General features: G+C 32.0%; 2 protein-coding genes across 3 annotated transcripts; one reads left to right on the top strand and one right to left on the bottom strand.

Moving 5' to 3' along the window:
• Positions 1 to 490: 490 nt before the first annotated feature.
• TH9 (thioredoxin H-type 9) lies at positions 491 to 6,368 on the bottom strand. Of its 2 annotated transcripts, none has more exons than XM_021434943.2 (5): positions 6,118 to 6,368; positions 5,131 to 5,236; positions 2,183 to 2,305; positions 1,390 to 1,512; positions 491 to 862 (listed from the first exon to the last, which is right to left on the bottom strand). In XM_021434943.2, exons 2-5 carry the CDS (start codon positions 5,149 to 5,151, stop codon positions 710 to 712), a joined length of 420 nt encoding a protein of 139 aa, XP_021290618.1. In that variant the 5' UTR covers positions 5,152 to 5,236; positions 6,118 to 6,368; the 3' UTR covers positions 491 to 709. The 2 variants fall into 2 exon arrangements, with proteins under 2 accessions (XP_021290618.1, XP_021290617.1); XM_021434942.2 differs by having other exon boundaries at positions 5,131 to 5,197; positions 6,118 to 6,367.
• Positions 6,369 to 15,591: 9,223 nt separating this feature from the next.
• On the top strand, positions 15,592 to 20,565 carry LOC110421350 (Mitochondrial ATP synthase D chain-related protein). The gene is made up of 13 exons (XM_021434934.2): positions 15,592 to 15,969; positions 16,628 to 16,690; positions 16,831 to 16,893; positions 17,053 to 17,115; positions 17,284 to 17,346; positions 17,534 to 17,596; positions 17,780 to 17,842; positions 18,034 to 18,096; positions 18,266 to 18,328; positions 18,856 to 18,915; positions 19,121 to 19,261; positions 19,601 to 19,696; positions 19,805 to 20,565. Exons 1-13 carry the CDS (start codon positions 15,799 to 15,801, stop codon positions 20,198 to 20,200), a joined length of 1,368 nt encoding a protein of 455 aa, XP_021290609.1. The 5' UTR covers positions 15,592 to 15,798; the 3' UTR covers positions 20,201 to 20,565.

The raw sequence follows: 20,565 nt of genomic DNA, 5'->3' as shown, positions 1-20,565 counted from the left end.
ATTCTATTTACATTTGCACACTTTTAGTTCTAACCCCGAAAGAAACCAGAAAACAGTTTTTGGAGGATTACAATGAAGATGTTTTTGGGGGGTCCACACGGATATGATGAAGCAGGTGCCGCCACTTGTTGCGCTTAAAAGCGGAAAGAAGGCCAAAACGGGCTGAGTGATTGGATACTCGAACATGGCCTCCACTACCACCACCGACTCGGAAATTTGACCTTAAAAACCACATCAAAACGTGGAACTTTCTGAAGGGAAAAGAACAAAAAAAGAAAATAGAAATTCAAATCCGACTTGAGAAATTAAAGAAGACTGAATCAATGCTGCCTTTTCTGGTAAACTCGGACCGAATGGAGTTGGGAGCTTGATTGAATTATTTAATTAAAAGGTGAAATAGCGCATGGAAATGGAAATGCTTTCAAACGAAAACAACACTTGCACTTGGGATGAATGTTGCTTTGAAGAATAAGGGGGGGAGAGATTCACAAGCAGCAAGGACCAGGTCATTGGCCTTCTAAAGGAAGAGCCGTAGATGCAACCAGATATGGTCATATTTACATGACGAGGCAAAAAAGAAAAAAAAATGGTATTTAATATAAATACACAAAGACAAGTTTAAAAATTACATGCAACCAACCAAAACTCAGAACAACACAAAATGTTCAGCGGGAAGAGTAAGCTATGAAGCAGGAACCACTATAAATTGTCATTGCCCAGATTTGGCTGCCGAATCTAAAATGGCAGTAATCTTCTTCTGCAACTCCGGTTTGTTTGCTCCAACAAGCTTGTCAATTTGCTGCCCATTCTTAAGAAAGAAGAAGGTCGGAGTAGCTTTAATATCCCACGAAGTGCTGAAGTCCTGCAACACACAACCACATGTACTTTTCACCAATCAATTAAAATACTTCAACAACACATGAAATACACACTGTTTGTTTCTTTATAAATTTATCTCTTTGTGTCGCTACATGGGAGACCCATTGACCTTGACAATCCCCATCATATAAACCCTAATTCCTTCTAGGTTGTTTTGAACCAAAGATCTCCAAGATATCAATATCAAACTGATGGTCTGCCCCCCTTTGGGATCCTATATATTTATTTACTTATTTGCTATTGAGTGTATGGCTACGATTCATATATGCCTAGCCAAATTTGTAACGCAAAGCGGACAAACTTCATGCAGCAGCAAGTTCTACTAACGGTACTAAGAGAAAGTTAATTGTCAGGATATGGTCCACAACACTCCACTAAGTTGATGTCTCAATTATATATTCCCCTAGCTGCAGAAAATAAATAAATAAATAAAACAAGAATACACACTCACAGATATGTACAAAGAGGGATGGGGCAGATAGATATTACAAAATACTTTCCGGTACTTACAGTTAGTTCATCAACATCAATCAACAAGAACATAAGAGATGGGTATTTCTCTGAGAGATCACAAAAAAATGGTGCAAGCATTCTACAAGGTCCACACCATGCTGCACTGAAGTTTGCAATTACCTGATAAATCATTGGGCTTCAAACATTAGATAAATCACAAATTCTCAAGTAAACATGTTGCATATTACACAGATGAGTGAACTAAGAGCAAGTTGTCTTTCCAGGCACAAGCAAATGAAAGGAAAAAGGAAGCCATAAAGCTGCAGGATAAAAAAAAAAGACTCGTAATGATATTTTCATGCTTATGAAGCCACCTCATCAATGTAAACCAAAAATATTTGAAAAATGTGCAGTCAAATTACAGAGTAAACCAGACTTTTGCTGGGCCTCATCCAACTTGAAACTCAATATAAGATAGCCAGAATAAAATAAAATCATAGAAAATTGTATCTTCCTGTCAAATCATTTTTCCAATTATTGACATTATCTCAAATAAAAATATTAAAAGGCTTTTCCCTAACCAAGATTTAGTTATTGTTGATGAGACTTTCATGATGAACAATCTAACATCATAGATATAGCTAATCACATATAGAATTTTCATGTGTGAGATCATAACAGAACAGCTAGGTATTTACCTCCAAAGGGTATAGAAAGTAAGATGTAATCAAAAGATAAATAACTTCACTCATAACACAAAGGGAAGTTTGAGAAATGATGGCAAGAATCCTGTACCAGAGTTTCTACTAAAATGTTATCTTGACTGAGTAGAAAGTGATAAAAAACTTACAATCTTGCCATCCCTCTTCGCTTCGGACAACTTCTGATCCCAATCCTCTTTGGAGGTAACAGGGTGTACATTCCCACCAACAAACTCAACATGCTGGTCTGAATCAGCTTGATCAGACTGAGCCTACAAGCATCACAGGCATCATGAATTCTCTTAATACAGCTTTAACAAGGCAAAAATGAACATCAATGCAGGGTTTTGCAAAAAGTCTTGGAAAAAAAATTTGAATAGACTAAATTGTGATCTTTGTTAGTTAAAAGAAAACGACATTATTAAAACCACTACTATTTAACTCATCATAGTGTTCTGACTGGTGTTCTCAGAGTGCACCCCATTCCCCAAGGCAAGACAGGAGTATATTGAGGCACATTCTATAAGGTATAAGAGTTGTCGACTAGTAACTGCTTGGTAAATGGTAAGACTTTCGGCACCCTTACAATTTACTAATATGTTTTCTATTAGTTTGACATGACTGGTGAGACTTTTACCCTTTCACATAGCTTTTTATAATACATAGTAGTAATAACAATGGCCACCCACCATAATGATCCATGTGTTCTTTATTTACTCTTCCCCCTTTTCATCAGTATCTCTACTTAGGTGAGGAATACTATGCATACTAGATAATTGCAATGTGTTTTTGTGTAATTGCATTTTTAGCTACATCAAACTGTTGTCGTTGATATTTATAATAGATATCCAGAATAACTTTTATGGAATTTTCATTCAAATTTATTTAGTATTTTAAATTATTAATATATTTCACTAATTAGCTTAATTTTTTTATCAAAAGAATTACTTTTAAAAGGCTCATGTCATGCCTCAATACTCCGAGGCTTAAGCCTCACCTCTCAAGAGGTAAAACACCTTGCCACACTTTCCTCTTTTAAAACATTAACTAGCAAATCCTATCAAGAGAGCACAAAAAATTTATAAAGGGAAAGAAAACTAGAAAACCAAAATTGAATCATGAGCTTTGTTTCTGTTTGGTTCAGCTTGGCACCTTCCCTTTTTTAGTTTGGAATTAAAACTTGAATTTGACCAAACCAAACTGAAGTGAGAGTTGTCACCAATTTAAATTCTTATTTTCTTTTCTATAAATAAATGTAAATTGTTTTTTATTAATAAAATTCCAAGTAGAAACCCAAATAAAATCGTTGCAAATTTAAAAACATATTTTAAAAGGTCAAAACAAGCATCTGAAACATGAAAATTTGGTTCGGTTGTTTAACTTATTCCATTTTGTTTCAGTTTTTAAATTAAAAAAAAACAAATATTTTGATTCAGTTTTTTTTTTTTCAAAATCCAAAACCAAATCAATGTAGAACACGAAGAGAAAATATGAAGAAAATTCTGATTCAAGAAAAGGGAAAGAAATAAGAGACCAAGAGGGAAAAATCAACTCCAATAACTCAAATCTCAATGCTTAAAATTCCAATAATTCATAAGAATTCAAAGCAACCAAAAAAATGAAGCAGCTTAAGTACTTGTAGGACTGAAACATCATAAATAACTTATATGCGGGAAAAAAAGAAGCAGATTGAAATATCAAACTTATTAAGGACTTGTTAAATTACTTTTTTTTTTTGTATTTTTACAGGTGTTTTCGTAGTCTCTAGAATTCAGCAGATTTCAGGATTATTTGGTATTTTACATTTATATTAATAGCATTAAATTGGGTTTTCTTTCTTATTGAAATTTTGAATATTGATTACTGAGATTTCCTCTGGTTCAATCACTTCCTTCCCAAATTTCCTCTATTTTCCCCTATGTTCTTCTGTTTCTTTTCCTTTCCCCTCTATTTTCACTTTGATCTATATTTCCTTCTATTTCCCCTCTCTCTTCTACATGACAAAGCAAAATGGATACACCATTAGATAAAATTACCCTCCAAGACTACATTGAAATAATATGGATAATGATGTAATGAATCATGCCTTCAATCAGACAAAGACAAAAATTTATTCTCAAAAAGCTATGAAAAAGAAAGGAGCATAAAAAGGTTCCCATAGGACAACCTACGAAATATATTGATATACTAAACAACTGAACAAAACAAAATTGAAAAAAAAAAAAAATTCAATTCATGGTCTGTTACAAACATGAACAAATTGCAACAATATAACACATAAAGGAACAAAATGCAATAGCGACATGAGAACATAAATTGATTCGGTTTCCGAGAAACAGAAGGACCTCCACTATTCTGCTTCTCAGGGTTGTTTCTTGCATTTTTAGTTTTCTTAAAGCTCTGGACTAGTCCTCAGTCCTTCATTGCTCCTTTAACTGAAACCAACTAACACGCCCAATGTCATGGAAGTAAAAATTTAACAAATTTTAATTTTAAAACATTTCAGAGTTTTTTTAGTTTCTTTAATTAAAGATTCATGGTAGAAGATCCATATTTACCACTCTACTTAGGTCCTAGATCAAATTTATCATTTATTTTTGAACAGGTGCAATTCTACCACTATATTTTTTTAATTTGATTCACAACAAGTCAAAAGTTAACAGTAAAAAGATATTATATGAGAATATGGAAAAGCATTCCATGGAATATTCTAACTTTTGAGCATTTTTTTAATCAAATTAAAATGCGCGGTGATAAATTGCACCCTTCAAAGCTGGACGGTAACTTTGATCTATCACCCCAAGTAGAGGGGTAAATTTCGACCTTCACCCAAGATTCATTACATTTTGGCAAACAAAATTCTCTCATCTGATACATTAAGTGATTTAAAAGATTAAATTTCATGTTCTTCTTGTAGTACAGTTAATAAAATTATCAAATTTTATTCACTGATAGCAAAAGAACTAATCTAATAAATGCAAGAAAGCGAAGGAACAATAACAATAATAATAGCTCTTAGGCAAGAAAGAAGGAAAGAGATGTTAAAGGAAGTAACAACATGTGCTATAAAGTAACTGAACAAGCTCAAAGCACTTACCTTAGTGAAGCACTGTCCCATATTTTCTAAATTGCCAAAGTTCCTGTTGTAGCAATGTATCAGCACCCTGAAGGTTGGAAAGGGATCAAAGTCCAGAAATCTCAGACTAAGCCCATGGAAAAAAACAATTTAATCTATCACTTCATTTACAGCAACCAATCATTAAAGCGGTTAAATAAAATCCTTCTACTTCAATACCTTAAATAAACTTCAAAAGGCATAGTAGCTCTAGTTTTGCCTCGTGAACAGTCCTTTCATAAAATTCTAAAGGATTTATTTAAATAAATTCTGAACCAAAGTAACTACAAATGAAATCTAACCGTCCATCTAGCACTGTTTCGATTCAATAGTAATATGATCCTAAAGAAGGAAATATTTTGGATATCAACTTCAACAATCCATCAAAGTCCAAAACCCCACTGCTTTTGTTAATCCGTTGATGAAACCACTGGAAGAAGAAAGGAAAAGTCTCTCCAGACTTAAGCGCTGCCAGCTTTTTCTAACCAAAAAACTAATACAAGTTCACCTTTAGATTTAGAAAGTTCCAGTAGATCCTGTTTTGCGAGCCCAGAAATTATGAACATTAAAAACCATCTCCTCCTGCTTGCTTTCTCAAAACTTTGCCATAAAACAAAAGAAAATATCCAAAAATGAAAATCCTATTGGGTTGAGCAAATAGTCGAAATGGAACAACAATTCCGACAACATACTGGCATTCAGACATGGCTTTTTTACTTAACTTATCAAATTATTAAGCTTTAATTCTTTGAACCAAGCCTTTTGCTTTTAACAAAAACATAAAACGAGTAATCTGCAAGTCCTCTATACACATCAGCCAGAAAGAAAAAAAAAGCAGCAAAAAGAAAGGAAAAAAAAAAAGAAAGTCCTCCATAAATGACTTTAGAGTGATAGCGAAAGCAAATTAGGAATGTAAAGCACACCGTCAATTAACTCATACAAGAATGAACAAAGCATAAGTTAATTTACCAGGAAAAAATTAAGCGCGTAATCCACGATTAGATGCGCCTTAATTGATGCTTCATTGGCTGTTGAAAGACTCTAATTACGACCAGAAATTAAAAAACCCAGACCAGAGAGCTTAAAATTTGGGAGAATTAGAAAAGGTTTTATGATTTATTGAACACTGAAATTTCTGAAAAATCAACAGACGATGGGCGAAAAACCCAAGTACCAACAAACAACAGAGAGTCAAGCGTCGACCGACCTATGCCGTGAACGTTTGATCTCTGCCTTTAACTTCCAAATTACTTATATGCCCACAAATTGGGAAATGTTAACCGCTGTGAACGGGGTGGTTACGTCAATTTGTAAACGTTTGATTAATAAATTAACAATTCTTCGTTGTTGCCTCTGTTACCAATGAAGGGACCAAATACTTTATCCTCGTGTTGCACAACTGTACAACTTTTTGTTTTTTCTTGTTTTTTATATATTTGGATTACAACAGTGAAATTATCGAATTTGGAACATGAAAAAAAGTTTTTTCCTTTTATTTGAACTAGAGTATGACCCGTATGCAACACACGGGCCTTTTTGCACCCCTCCCTTTTCTCTGTCTCTTTGTCTGCTCTCCACGTGGTAAACTCTGACCTCTTTGCACTCCCTCTCTTTCTCTCTCTTTACCTCAACATTTTTTCTCCTTCTTTTGTCCTTGCACGTGGTCAAACCTGGAAGCTCCATTAGTGCTTTCTTTTAAACATGTTATAAACTATATATTAAAATTATTATTTGATAGTTTATTAAAAAAATTTATAATTGTAAAATTCGATGAAGACAGAAGCTAAAGAATAGAGAAAATACCTGAAAGGAAAAAGTCAAATCATCTTTTGTATATTATTCACATTATATTGATAAGTTTATTCATATTTTAATTTTTATATGTAGTGTCAATTCATTACTTTATAAGTCAACAAGTCAATGTTTTGTATATTAACGATATAAAGAAAAACATTAGAATATAAATTATGTATAAAATTCTATATCTCTATTACCCTCTCAAGTGGTGCATGGATATCTTGTATGCTCAACTTGTTCTTTAAAAATTGAAATTGAGATGGATGTAATGCTTTTGTGAACAAATCAGCAATTTGTTCTTTAGTACCAATGTGCTATGGATTGATAGTTCCATCTTGTACTTTATTTTGTATAAAATAATAATCAATCTCAATATGCTTAGTACTTTTATGAAAAGTAAAATTTCTGCATACATATATAATTGATTGATTATCACAATACATAACTACTGAATTTTTGTGACTAATGCCAAAATCATACAATAGATAGAGAAGCCATAGTACCTCACAATAGGCTAAAGTCATTCCATGGTATTCTGCTTCTGTGGAGTTGCGAGCTATAATGGATTGTTTCTTAGACTTCCAGCTTATTAGAGAATCTCTAAGAAATATTCCAAAGCCAAATATGGATCTCTTAGTATCTTTACATCCAGCCCAATCATTATTTGTGTAAACTTAAAGCTATAGATTAAAGTTTGTTAACAGTAAAATGCTTTCACGTGGAGCTAATTTTATATATCTTAGAACTTTATAAGTAGCTTATAGATGTGTGACTTGAGGCTTATCCATGAATTGAGAAGGACATTTAAAGCTATCAATATGGGTTGCCCTTGCCCAACCAGGCCCAATGGGTTGAGAAACTATGAGTTGGGCCAAGCCAACCCATTGTTTACATGAACCATCGAAACCCCATCCCAGCTCATCTTTTTACTAGCCCATAAGTTGGATTGGGCCAACCCACTTCTTTTTTCTTTAAAAAAAAAAACCATTTTTATAATTCTACATAATAACTCCTTATCAATAAAATTGCTCCATGCTGTAATCCATAAATTGAATGATAAAAATATGTTACAAACAATTAAATTACACCAAATATAAATAAGTAAATAAATTACATCAAACATAAATAAAGTTTCAATCTTTTACACAAATTACCATCCCATAAACATAAGTATATAACTAAATAAACACAAACTTCAAGACTCATTTTGTCCTCCTCATTTTTCATCCTCAAGCAAAACATTTGAATTTTATTTGGACAACAATGATGTCTTAAAGTCTAAATTATTATCAATTTATCATCTAATATTCATTGTCATAAAAGAAAAAAAGATACTGAGTTATAATCTTAACTAAAATTATTAATTTGATAAGTAAAGATTAAAGATATTAAAATATATAAAATAAGTAATTTCATTAATAACTAAATTATTAATTTATATAGCTAAATATATAGAATTATTAAATTTATTAAAACTATTAATTTTTTTTCTTTTGGCCCACAGGGCTAGCCTATCCCAATCTAGGACAATCACTGATCAGATAAGCTAGTCTATTTAGGCCTAGTTTTAATATGAGCTGAATTTTCAAGCCCAACTCACCCCATTTTCAATAAAAAATGGGTAGACCTAATGGGTTAGACCCATTTTGACAGGTCTAGACATTGCACAACAAAAGATACGTCAAGTCTAGTAAAGGTTAAGTAAAGAGCCTTCCGACTAATTTTTTGTTTGTTGTCGCATCTGGTAGAAGCTTTGCATCTTTATCTCTAGTTAACTTACTATTATAGTGGTGATTGGTTTGGTAGCAAAAAAACCACACTCATGAATCAAATTCAATATGTATTTGGGTTGACAAAGAAAAATACCTTTAAAAGATCTTGAAACTTTCAAGCCTAAGAAATATCTCGATGTTCCTAGATCTTTTAGTTTGAATTTTGTCTTTAGGTATTTTTTGACAGTCTCTATGGCCTCCATTGATGTGTTACCAATAATGATGTTGTCTACATAAAATATTAAGGCAATGAAAGCACTAGTATCAATATTTTTGATAAATACAAAATAGTCACTTTTTAATTGTTGGAAGCCAAAACTAAAGATTCTGTGAATTTAGAGTTCCATTGTCTTGAGGCTTGCTTCAGGCCATATGGTGATTTGTTCAACTCACACCAATTTGCAACTTGTTGGATGATTACCTTTCACTTCATAGCCTTGTGATAGATCCATATAGACTATTTCTTCTACTTCCTTATTTAAAAAGGCATTGTTTATGTGCAGTTGACAAAGTGTCTAAGTCTTGGCTACTGCTAAGGTAAAGAATGTCCTTACTGTCATTTGTTTGGCTACAGGGCTGAAGGTTTCAATGTAATCAAAACTCTCCACTTGGCTGTAACTTTTTGCAACTAATCTTGTCTTACATTTTTCAACAGTCCCATCCAAGTGTAGTTTGATCTTATATACTCATTTGCATCCCATTGTATGAGCATCATCAAGTAGAGGAACTACAAACCAAGTTTTATTTTCTTCCAATGCCTCAATTTTAGATTTCATGGCATTTCTCCAATGATTATATAGAATAGCTTGCTAATAGCTATATAGTTTAGAAACTTGGTTAAAAACTGTTGTAAAAGCTTTAAAAGAAAAAGAAAGCCTTTTACAAGAAACGTGGTTAGTAATAGGATAAAGACAAACATTATGTGATGAACTAGGCAAATCACAGTGATATATCTTAAGGTATTTAGGTTTTTGCCTAGTTTTTATGCTTTTTCTAAGTTCAAATGAAGGATTGATATTTTGTGGGGAATTAGATAGATTTTCATCAACATTACCTCCATGTGAATGACTATTGACAAATGTGATATCAGTTGTGGAAATGAAATTATTATCATTTGAATTACAGTTGGCAGGAGATGTAAGTGAAGTAAGGTGAATGGCAATAATAGGAAATGGGTTATAAAAGTATGAAGGTGCAGAATTAAAATATATGGAGAAAATAATGAAACATTGTTAAAATTATCAATTAAATTATGAGTAGGCAAAGTGATTCTATCAAAGAAATTAGATTCAAATTGAAGGTTCTTATTTGCAAAAAAAAAAAACATGTTTATAAAACACAACATTCCTGGAGTTGAAGATCTTATGTGTATTCAATCATACAGCTTATATCCTTTAACTCTAATAGGATGCGCAATGACAACACACTTCCTAGCGCTAGTATCAAACTTCTTTGTATTTCTTTTTAAAGTACATGCAAAACACAGAGAACCAAATACTCTTAAATGCTTATATGAAGGCAATTTGTTAAGCAACATTTCATATGAGGTTTCGCTCTTAATAATTGGAGAACGTGTTCTGTTTATTAAATATGATGCAACTAAAATCAAATCACCCTTAAAATGCATAGGCAGTGAAACTTGAAACATTTAAGCTCTTACAACATTTAGCAAATGTTGATATTTCCTCTCTACAACCCCATTTTGTTAGGGTGTATTCACACATGAAAAATGATGAATTATGCCCTTTGAAGAAAAGAATCCTAAAAGATTAAACTCAAAGCCATTTTCAAATCTTATTTGTTTAATTTTATGATTAAATTGTGTTTTAACTATGTTGTAAGAACTTGGTACAATGTGAGAAACTTCAAATTTATTTTTCATAAGAAAAGTTTAGGTGAATTTGCTATAATCATCTACGATGGTAAGGTAATATTGATAACCTTGGATTGTAATAACAAAATCTAGACCCCAAATGTCCATGTGGACCAACTCAAAACAAGAAATAGTAGATTTTTCATGTAAAGGAAACTTAAGCCTTTTTTGTTTAGCAAGTGGGCGAATTTCACAAATTGTGTAGTTGGAAGTACTTACATTAAAATAAAACTGTTGAATAACATATAATTTGTTTGAAAAAGTATGTTTTAAACAAAAATGCCAAACATCAAAATTTCTAGAAAATATGTTACAACTGACACTAAAAACATTTGAACTGTTAGGAACAAAATTCTTGGATACATATTTAGAAATCTTCTAATGAGGTAATTTGAAAACAAAATCTCCAAAGGTATAACTCTCAACTTGAGTGGTGGGAAACTTGATTTGCAATATATATAAGCCTGCTTGTACCTTAGTAAGACCAGTCATTCTCAAAGTACTTGTGTCTTGAATTACACAACCATTATCAGTAAATGTCAAATGATCTATTTTGGACTTTGTAAAACCACTCATTGAAATTAAATTGAATCTAAACTCAGGCACAGACAACACATTATGCAGAATGATAAGTGGTGATATGTTAATAGTTCCTATATGAGTTACTGTGGCTTTAATATCTTTAGGCATTTCAATATAGATGTTTTAAATAGGCTTGGATAATATGAATGACGTTAAAGAAAATGCAATACGATCTGTTGCACTAGAATCTACAATCTAGGTATGATGGTTAAATTTACAATAAGCTTAGCAAAAGGTAAATGTTGTATTGATGAAAAGTTTGAGATTAGAATCATACTTGCCATAGTAAAGTTCACAATGAGAGGAGTATGCCGAGGAAAATTTATCTAAAAGTTGGTGTTTAAGGGTGGATTATTAACCAAATCTGTTCCTTGATTACTGAGTAATACCATGAGCCTTTGAATTTGATTCTTGGTAAGGGAAATGTTAGACAAAAAGTCTGTAATATCCTCACTGTAGAGTTGTTAACATGAGAAGCAGCTCTTGAAGTTTTGGGATTTCCCTTGCCTTTTATAAACTTAAAATTAAGGGAAAAACCTAGCTACCAGCTTATAACATTCTTCCTTTATGTACCCAGATTTACTACAATGACTACAAATGACATTAGGTTTTTCTTTTCTTCTACCATAAGTAATAGTGGTCATAGTAAAAGCTTTATGAAATACTTGATTGATAGATATAGATCGTTGACTTTCTTCCCTTAGAACAAGATTATAAGCCTTGTCTAAAGTGGAGAAAAGTTTTATTAACAATAATTGAGACCTCAACGCAGCAAAGGATTCATTAAGACCATGAGAAATTTAAACATTATATCTTTCTCATACTGATCTATATATTTTTAAAGCACTTTTTGTTACAAGAACCACATTCACGACTAGGCAAAAGTCTACAAATTCTTAGTTCTTCTCATATTACATTTCACTTAATAAAATAAGCATCAATACCTTTCATCCCTTGATTCAGGTTGGATAGAGTAAATTAAAAATGACAAATCCAAGCATCATCGGGCTTAGAAAACCTCTTTTTAAGAGTTTCCTAGATCTGGCATGTTAAGTTCATGTAGAAAATGATGGAAATGATCAATGGAGAGATCACTTCGATGAGCCATGCAACGATCAAATTATTGCAATGCAGCCAAAAAACATAAATCTCATCAGTAATTTTAGGATCTTTAATCATTCCATCCACAAACCCAACCTTATTCTAAATGGAAAGGGCTAACATAAATTGACGACTCCAAGAGACATAATTAATGGAGGTAAGTTTGGAATTGATCACCACTAACCCATGGTGATTTGAATGATGAAGAAAGTAAAGAGATTGAGGGTCCTCAGAAAGAGGAAAAAAAGTTCTTAAGCTTGTAGTTCCAGCCATGGAAGAACAGAGGAAGGACGAAAAAACGAAGATTTTAAGAGGACAATAAAAGGAAGACTAAGAAATCAATGAAGAAAAATTTGATAATCTGAAAATGGTTGACAAAATATATTGGTAGGAAAATCAGAAAGCTTCGTGGATCGAGCAAGGCTCTGATACCATGTGAAATTCAATAAAGAATGGAGAAAATATCTAGAAGGGAAGCACTGAATAGTCTTTTGTGTATTATTCACACTATATTGAAAAATATGTACAGACCTTAATTTTTATATGTAGTGCCAAGTCACTATTTACAAGTCAACAAGTTGATATTATGTACATTAAAGATATAAAAAAACCATTAAAATACAAACAATATATAAAATTCTATATCTCAAGTAATAATTAAAATTTTCAACTTTCCTTTTATTAAGTTGGTTCGTCTCTTTAACTATTTAATCAAATCATACCACATGCTTTTAGAATAGACACAAAAGGGAAAGGTAAGAGAGGGTCATGCTTTCAATTTAAAACCATACTTCTTTATTTATAGAAGAGAGATTATACCAGTCCGAGTTTATCTCGACTTTTATATATTTTTGAGAATCTTACAGTAGTGAAGATCTGAATTTATTTTGATATCAATTATTTTCAAAATATATATCTATTAGAAAAAGGAAGACACATATTTATATGCTTAAAATCTGTTTTATCTTTTACTAAAGTTGAATATGTGACAATTTGAAATAGATATATTTCGCTTTTAGTGGTGTATTACGAAGAAAATGACAATTAAGCCATAGCTAACTCTTAAAAAAGTTAACCTTTTGAAAAGTTGAAAAATGCTACTCTTCCTTCCTTTCTCTTTCATGTCGAACTATGCTCTTAAACCCAAGCATTTGCCCTTTTTCCAAAGCAATGGTTTTTAGGCCACCCGTAAGTTCCTAATGAGATAAAACGCTTTTGACAGTGATTGCAGAATCAATTGTTACCATTTTTCATTTCATCAGTTTCTCTTAACCAACAAGTGAATTGAATTACCCTTGAATGTGTAATTTTGTGTGGCATTCCATTGATTTAATGGTTTTAATAGTTGTGCCAAAGGGTCTCAATTTGCAATCGAATCAATTTAATTGATCAATCTAATTTAAACAAAAAAAAATTTATTACTGAATAAGTATAAAATGTGATAAATACATAATGTTAAGGCATTAATAAAAATATTAATGGGTTTGACATGATATAAGACATCAAGAGGTCAATCATTCAAATCTCATCTTTGCAAAAAATTTTAAACTTAATCAAATTCAATTTATTTGAAAAGTTGATCGGTTCTTGACCAACTTATTATCAATCATACAAATAATTTATTTCGAACAAGATAAATCACTGATTAAATCGATCCGATGATCTTGAAAGGAATTTTGAGGGATTTGATTAGATTGCTTGCTGAGTTTTATTAGTTTGCAAATTCTTCCTCAATAAGTTGATTTGAAAGAATAAAATTGGATCTGGTGCATTCTAAGAAAAAGATATTTAAGTGATTGGTGAGTATAATTTCACGTGGAAAAGAGATGAAAGATGACATCATTTCACTTTAATTATATGATAAAATTTAAAATTTGATTTAACACAAAATGCTATATAGCCATGGTGACAAGAGAAAGAACGGCCAATAGCCAACGTGCAAGCACAATGACAAGTTCCTATTATAAAAGACCCATCTCTTTTTGAAGTAAAACAAATAAAATACAATCGGCGAAGTGTCTCGCTTCAACTTGTCGTTCTAATTAAGGGATGGTAGTATTATATTAAAAATACAATTCTTGTATTAAATAAATATTAGATGCTGTCAATATTTAACAAAAACATACACTTAAATAATGAAATAAATGTTAAAAATCGATTTAATTCTCTGTTTGACCCATCTAAAGTTTTTGATTGATCCAATATCTCTCTGGTTTAATGACCCTTTGGACTGGACAGGCCACTAGGTTTTAACATCAAATTAAACTGTAAAAAGTAAAAGAAGGAATTGGTTTATGAAATAGGAGAAAAAAATAGAATAGTTATTTTGTGAAAATATGATAAAATAATTATTATATAATTTAATTCATTGAATGAAATTGTCATTGCATATTATTTCAATATTTGATTAGGAAAAATTATTTTGAAATAATAAAAAAAAGTGATAAAATGATAAATATATGTTTTATTATAATTTAATAAAAATTTTGAGATTTTTGAAATTCATTATCTTTTAACAAGGTGTTATCATTAAATTATAATTTAACAATTTAATATTCAAATGTTAAGATTTAGTAGTAAAATGATACGATTTTTTTTTCTATTTTTATTTTTCCTTTTTTAATATTTTAATTTTCTTTTTTAATTAAAAGATTAATTACTAATTAATTATTTATAATATTACTTAATTATTATTAAATATTATTTATAATTTATATTTAAACATTTCTATCATGGTGTATAATCTTTTTACTTAAAGAATAAATTTAAATCTCTCTTCTCCTCATTACTAAAAAATATTATTTATAATATCAATAATTTTTTATTTTAATTTTTTTTTTGGCTTTCTTTTCTTTGTTCTTGACCAAATCTGACTACTGAAGTTTTTCTCCTCTCACGACGTAGGTGAAAGGAAAATAAAAAATAAGATTTGACGGCGTTAGCGGAGGAAGACGGAGCTTGCTTAGAGAAAGAAGGGTGAGGGGAAGATGAGAAAAGGAGAGGAATAAGAAAACGAAAATGAGAAAAAGAACTTTTCGGATAACAAGTAAAGGAGTTTTTATCTAAAAAAATTTTGCCTATATTTCACAAGAGGTCGAATGGTTGATATCGAGAGGAGTTGGTATTGGTTATTTCGTATTTTTTAAGAAATTATCATTTTTTAAAAATAATTATTCTTGATTAAAAAATAAACCAAACAAGATACCATCAGGGCTACCAAACGAGCCTTTAGTTTATTGAGCGAGCGATCACAACCGCCAGATTTGCTAAATACAGTATTAATTTAATTAAGTTTTGTATATAATCAGTAAGTTGACAAAGAGACAGGGTAAAGAGGGAAAGCGATCGAACAAAAGCCCTAAAGACAAAATCAATTCCTCAAGCAGTCTTCCTCTTGGAATTCCTCCTTTGGTAAAATAAAACATACTAATAGAGTCGTAGTAAATTGTTTTTTTTTAAATAAATTTAAAATTTATTCTTCGGTGGATCGAACCTGCAAGTGTAAGCGGTCGAATCTAAAAGAAAATGGAGGATGAGAAGAAGAAGAAGAGAAAAAACAAAAAGAAAAACAAGCAGACCAAAACCACAGAAGAAGATGTAGATCAGAATAATCATGTCGGCAATTGCCAGAACGGCGACGTCCCCGGTAATGTTGAGGTGGATCTGGATACGCATCAGCCTAATGGCTCTCTTGCCGTAAGTGACTGATTCGCTAGTGTTCTTAAGTTTATTCTGGTTTGGTTAATGGCTTTGCCTTTGATTATTCGCAATTCCTTTTCTTTTTATTATGAATTGAAAAATGATAACTCAAATTGTATATGGAATTGTTGTAAATTGTTTGTAGACATTCATCTTTTCTAGTATGTATGATAATATCCTTTGATTTATCTCTATTTTAAGAACATCGATTATATTGTGACATTAATAACGCAAATGCACGAATCATGATAGACGGCCATAAGATAAACTTGTTTTATATCCACAACTCTCCCTTAAAACTTGAAAGTGTTTTAGATTTCTTTAGGAGTTCTAATGTTTAGATATATTAGGTCCTACAGCGTAGGGTAATGCTAAAGAATAATAGGAAATTGTTTGTGTTCCATGTTACAATCGCAAGGATCCTCAAAATTCCTTTGCATTCTCGTTGTGAAATTTTGATTTCTTTTAGTCACTTACTGCTACTTATAAAACCCGATGTTTAATCCATGGTAAAACGAGAAACATAAAGGTGGAGCAAATGGAGCTAAAGTATTTTATCGTGTCATTTCTTGTCCTCTCTTCTGAATTTTCAATGTAATTCGCTGTCTCCATTACTATTTATTGTTCATGCATTAACCTTATGGCTTTTTTTCAGAACACTGTGGAAGAGATGATTAGAGAATTACAAAAAGAGAATGAATCGCATGTACAGAAAGAGGTAATATAGATTCATCTGGTCGTGGAAATAGACAAGATATTATATCAACTTGAACTATATCTGCATATTTCATTTATTTATTTGCCTTGGATTTTTTATTGGTACGACTAACCTCAGCATAACTTGTTTTATTTCTACAGGCTACTTTGCAAGAGACAATCAAACGCTTACAAAATGAAAATGAATCACACGTACAGAAAGAGGTTAAATTGATGTTATCATTGGCGGAAATAAACAAATTATCTTGTTAAATTTTGTTTAAGCAAGAAAATGTTTGCTTTTTTCCTGTTCTCATTTTATGAAAGTTCCTGTCCTTTTCTTATAGTATTTAATTGATTAGCTTAAGCGGTTGTGTTAAACAGGCTACCTTAGAAGAGGCAATCAAGCAGTTAAGAAATGAGTTTGATTCACACTTAAAGAAAGAGGTAATTTGGTACAAGCTTAATTGTGGTTATCAACAGAAAAATGTTTCCTGAAATTGTATTCAGATCTTTTTTCTTAGAAAAATCTGTTTTCCAGTTTAGTCATGTTACAACATTTTCCTTGTTTTGGTTTATTTTGCGAAGCATGAGTGGCTCATTTTCTTCTTATAGGTTTCCTTAGAAGAGACAATCCTGAAATTACAGTATGGAAATGATTCACAGCTACGGAAAGAGGTAATGTAGGGGCTAACAGCTAATATTCTGTGAGCTTTTTCATGCATAAAGGATGGCTTTAGCTTTTTCTCTCTGCAAGTAGTCATACAACATTCCTGTTGTAGTTTAAACTTCTCTCTCTCTCTCTCTCTCTCTCTCTCTCTCTCTCTTTTGTTGAAGCACAAAGTAACCCTCTGTCTTCTTACAGGCTTCCTTAGAGGAGACAATCCGCCAATTGCAATATGAAAATGAATCAAATATGCAGAAAGTGGTAACATACTAAAGTTTTCTCTATTTTTTGGTACAATATAGTAAAAGTTGATATATATTTTCTCACACATATTTGTGGGGATAGATTATTACAAAAGGCCTAATATTTTCCTGATTTTTATTTGAATGTTCTTTATTTCTATTATCCATTGGAAACTGCTATGTCTAACTAGATGATTTACAGGCTGGTTTAGAGATGAATATCGTAGAATTACAGACTGAAAAAAAATTCTGGCTTCAAGAAAAGGTAATTTAGTTTGATAAATATTACATAAGGACAACATCTTACAATGTTTTGTTTTCCCCATTTTTGCCTATATCCTTTAATGACATATGAACTAGTAAAGCAGCTGTCTGTCTCTTTGTATCTTTAGTATTGTCATTTGAAGGATTTTGGGAAATTTTGGGATGAATTTCGTACTGTCATGCAACATGCAGGCCAGCTTGGACGAAAAAATTAGTCAGTTACTGGAGGAAAAAGCAGCTCTGGGTCTGAAAGGGGTAAAGTTTCTATTTGGCCTCCCAATAGCTTTCTGGTTGTTTTGATTAGAGTTTTGTGTCTGTGTTTTTCAGGTCCAAATCCGTTCTGGGATATGTATTTGTGTTGCTTGTCTAATTGTGTAGCCTTTCCTACTTGTGATCTTGAGAAAAGTTGGATAATATTGTGCAGGCAAACTTGGAGGAAAAGATTAAACAGCTAGAGAAAGAGAAAGAGTCTTGGATTCTGACAGAGGTAGTCACTTTTACTCTTTTCATGTGTATCAGTAATGCATTTTATTGGAAGATTGGAATTAGGAGCCTGTGATCTGCTTGGAGTCTATACTGTGTTAAGGCCCTTTCTATGATTTCATTTGGAGAGTGTTCAGAATTACATTGACTATTTATGTTTTTTCTTGGGAAAATAGTGATTTCTTGGGAGCAAGGACCTGAGATTGAATTGAATTCTGGACTGTGTCAAAGCCCTTTTGTATGCGGTTTCCTTTTTGGGATTGTTCTGAACTTTGTGGATCTTTCTCAGGATTATTGTACAACAGGAGTTTTTTGGTTTGCCATTGAAGTTTTTATTCATTTTCATCTTCCATCTACATCTGAAGCATTAAAACATGATAGCAATCAGGGTTTTTTTTTTTTTATAATTGAGGGAAGGGGAATTCGAACCCTACTCTTTAGAGAAGGGGATCATGTACCAACCAATAAGCCAAATGCTCAGGTGCAGCAATCAGGTTTGTTGTTCTAATTTTAAATATTCTCTGTTTACAGAATTCCACCAAAGAAGCAATTTCTAGCCTGAATCGTGATATTACGAGACTAAAAATGCAGGTACAGCATTTTCATCCTTGTACTTTAAAGGCTAGTTTTGCTAGCAGTTTATTGGACTCTATGGTGTGATTGATTCCCTATTTTTCTTGATATAAATTGATTTTTAATTGTTAGTATCATCAATTTTGGGCTGCACCAAACTCTTAACAATTTTGCAGTGCATTTCTTTTTGTTCTGATCTGGAAATTAAAACAAAGCTTGGCAGGTGGTTGAGTTGGAAGAATCCAGGAGCAAGCTTTCACAAGAAAATCAGCAGCTCAAAGAAAATGTATCTGGCCTGCAGTTAAATGAACAAAATTTTGAGAGGAACTTGACCTCTGGTCCCTCATCAGATGAAGTTAATAAGGTTTGCTTCCTTTAACCTCACTTTGAGCTTTCCTTTTTTCTAGTGTGTTGGCTATTCTGTTTCTGGTTGTAGCAAATTTTGCTAGTTTCACCATAATTGAGGATTCATGAGATATAAGTGGATTTGCCTCCATGTTTGTTTGCTATTGTGAGAGCTTTCATCGGCCAAAAGTTGGTCTCAATTTTGGTGTATTGAAGTTATTCAGATATATTCAAATAAATGAACAAACAAGTACTTATGGTCTACTTAGCAATTAAAGGTTATAATGTACCGTGTTTATGTCTCTGAAGAAATTTAGGAAGAGAGAACAATGTAGTTGACTAGTTTTATCTAATGTAGCAAGCTTTTGTGAATGAGGATCTGAACTCTCAGATTGAAGCAGCAAGTGCTCTGGTTGGCAAACTGATCACAGAGAATGCAGAGCTTGTTGAGAAGGTGCCTTTTCCTGCAATGCACTTTGATTAATTTTTACTACTACTATTCCTTTTAAAGCCAATATACAAAGTCTTTTTCATGTTGCGAATTTGATCAACTTTGTGTCAGGTGAATGAGTTGTATGTTGAGCTTGAGCGACAAAGTATGGCAGCAGGACTTTCTTCAGCCATGGGAAGTGTTCCGATTGCTAAAGTTGATGAAACTGCCAGTTTGTCTTATTCTATACCTGAACCGATTGAGAATGGTTCTATGTTGGCTCCAAAGTTAGATTCCCTAGAAGCTGCTTCAATGCACAATGGGAAAATTGATAGTGAAGACTCTGGAGAAATTGTGCAGATTCCTCTCAATGATTCTGATGTACGAGATTTGGAGTCCCAGCCTATTGACAGTGAACAAAATGCTGTGCCACTCTCAGATGCTCCCCTGATTGGTGCTCCATTCCGGCTAATATCATTTGTTTCTAAATATGTTAGTGGTGCTGACCTGGTTAACAACACTACTTAAAGCTCGGAGTCTTAACTTAGATGCATTTTTAATTTATTATTCTTTTCTTTTTTTTCTTAATATACCTGGTATACTTATGAACTAGAGATTAAAGATGGGCCTATATTGGGCCCACTACATTTGTTTTTGTACTGATAAATGTATCTGCCAAGAGGGAAAATACTAATTTTATATTTTGTTTTATCTTGTGGATAAGAGTCATCTTTGTTGCTCTTATTCACACCATTTTGGAATATATTGGATGGGTTAGTTGACCCAAGAGGATTTAATGGCTTGTAACAAACCATCTTGGCTTTAATTGTGAGAATTAATGATTTTTCTATAAATACAGAATGGATGCGATTATTTCCCTGATTGTTCTTACA

Source organism: Theobroma umbraticum, unplaced genomic scaffold (genome assembly GCF_002168275.2).
Source record: "Theobroma umbraticum cultivar Fairchild unplaced genomic scaffold, ASM216827v3 scaffold_130.0, whole genome shotgun sequence".
Lineage (NCBI taxonomy): Eukaryota > Viridiplantae > Streptophyta > Magnoliopsida > Malvales > Malvaceae > Theobroma > Theobroma umbraticum.
Note: the sequence above shows the minus strand (reverse complement) of the source record. Positions and strands in the feature narration are given on the sequence as shown.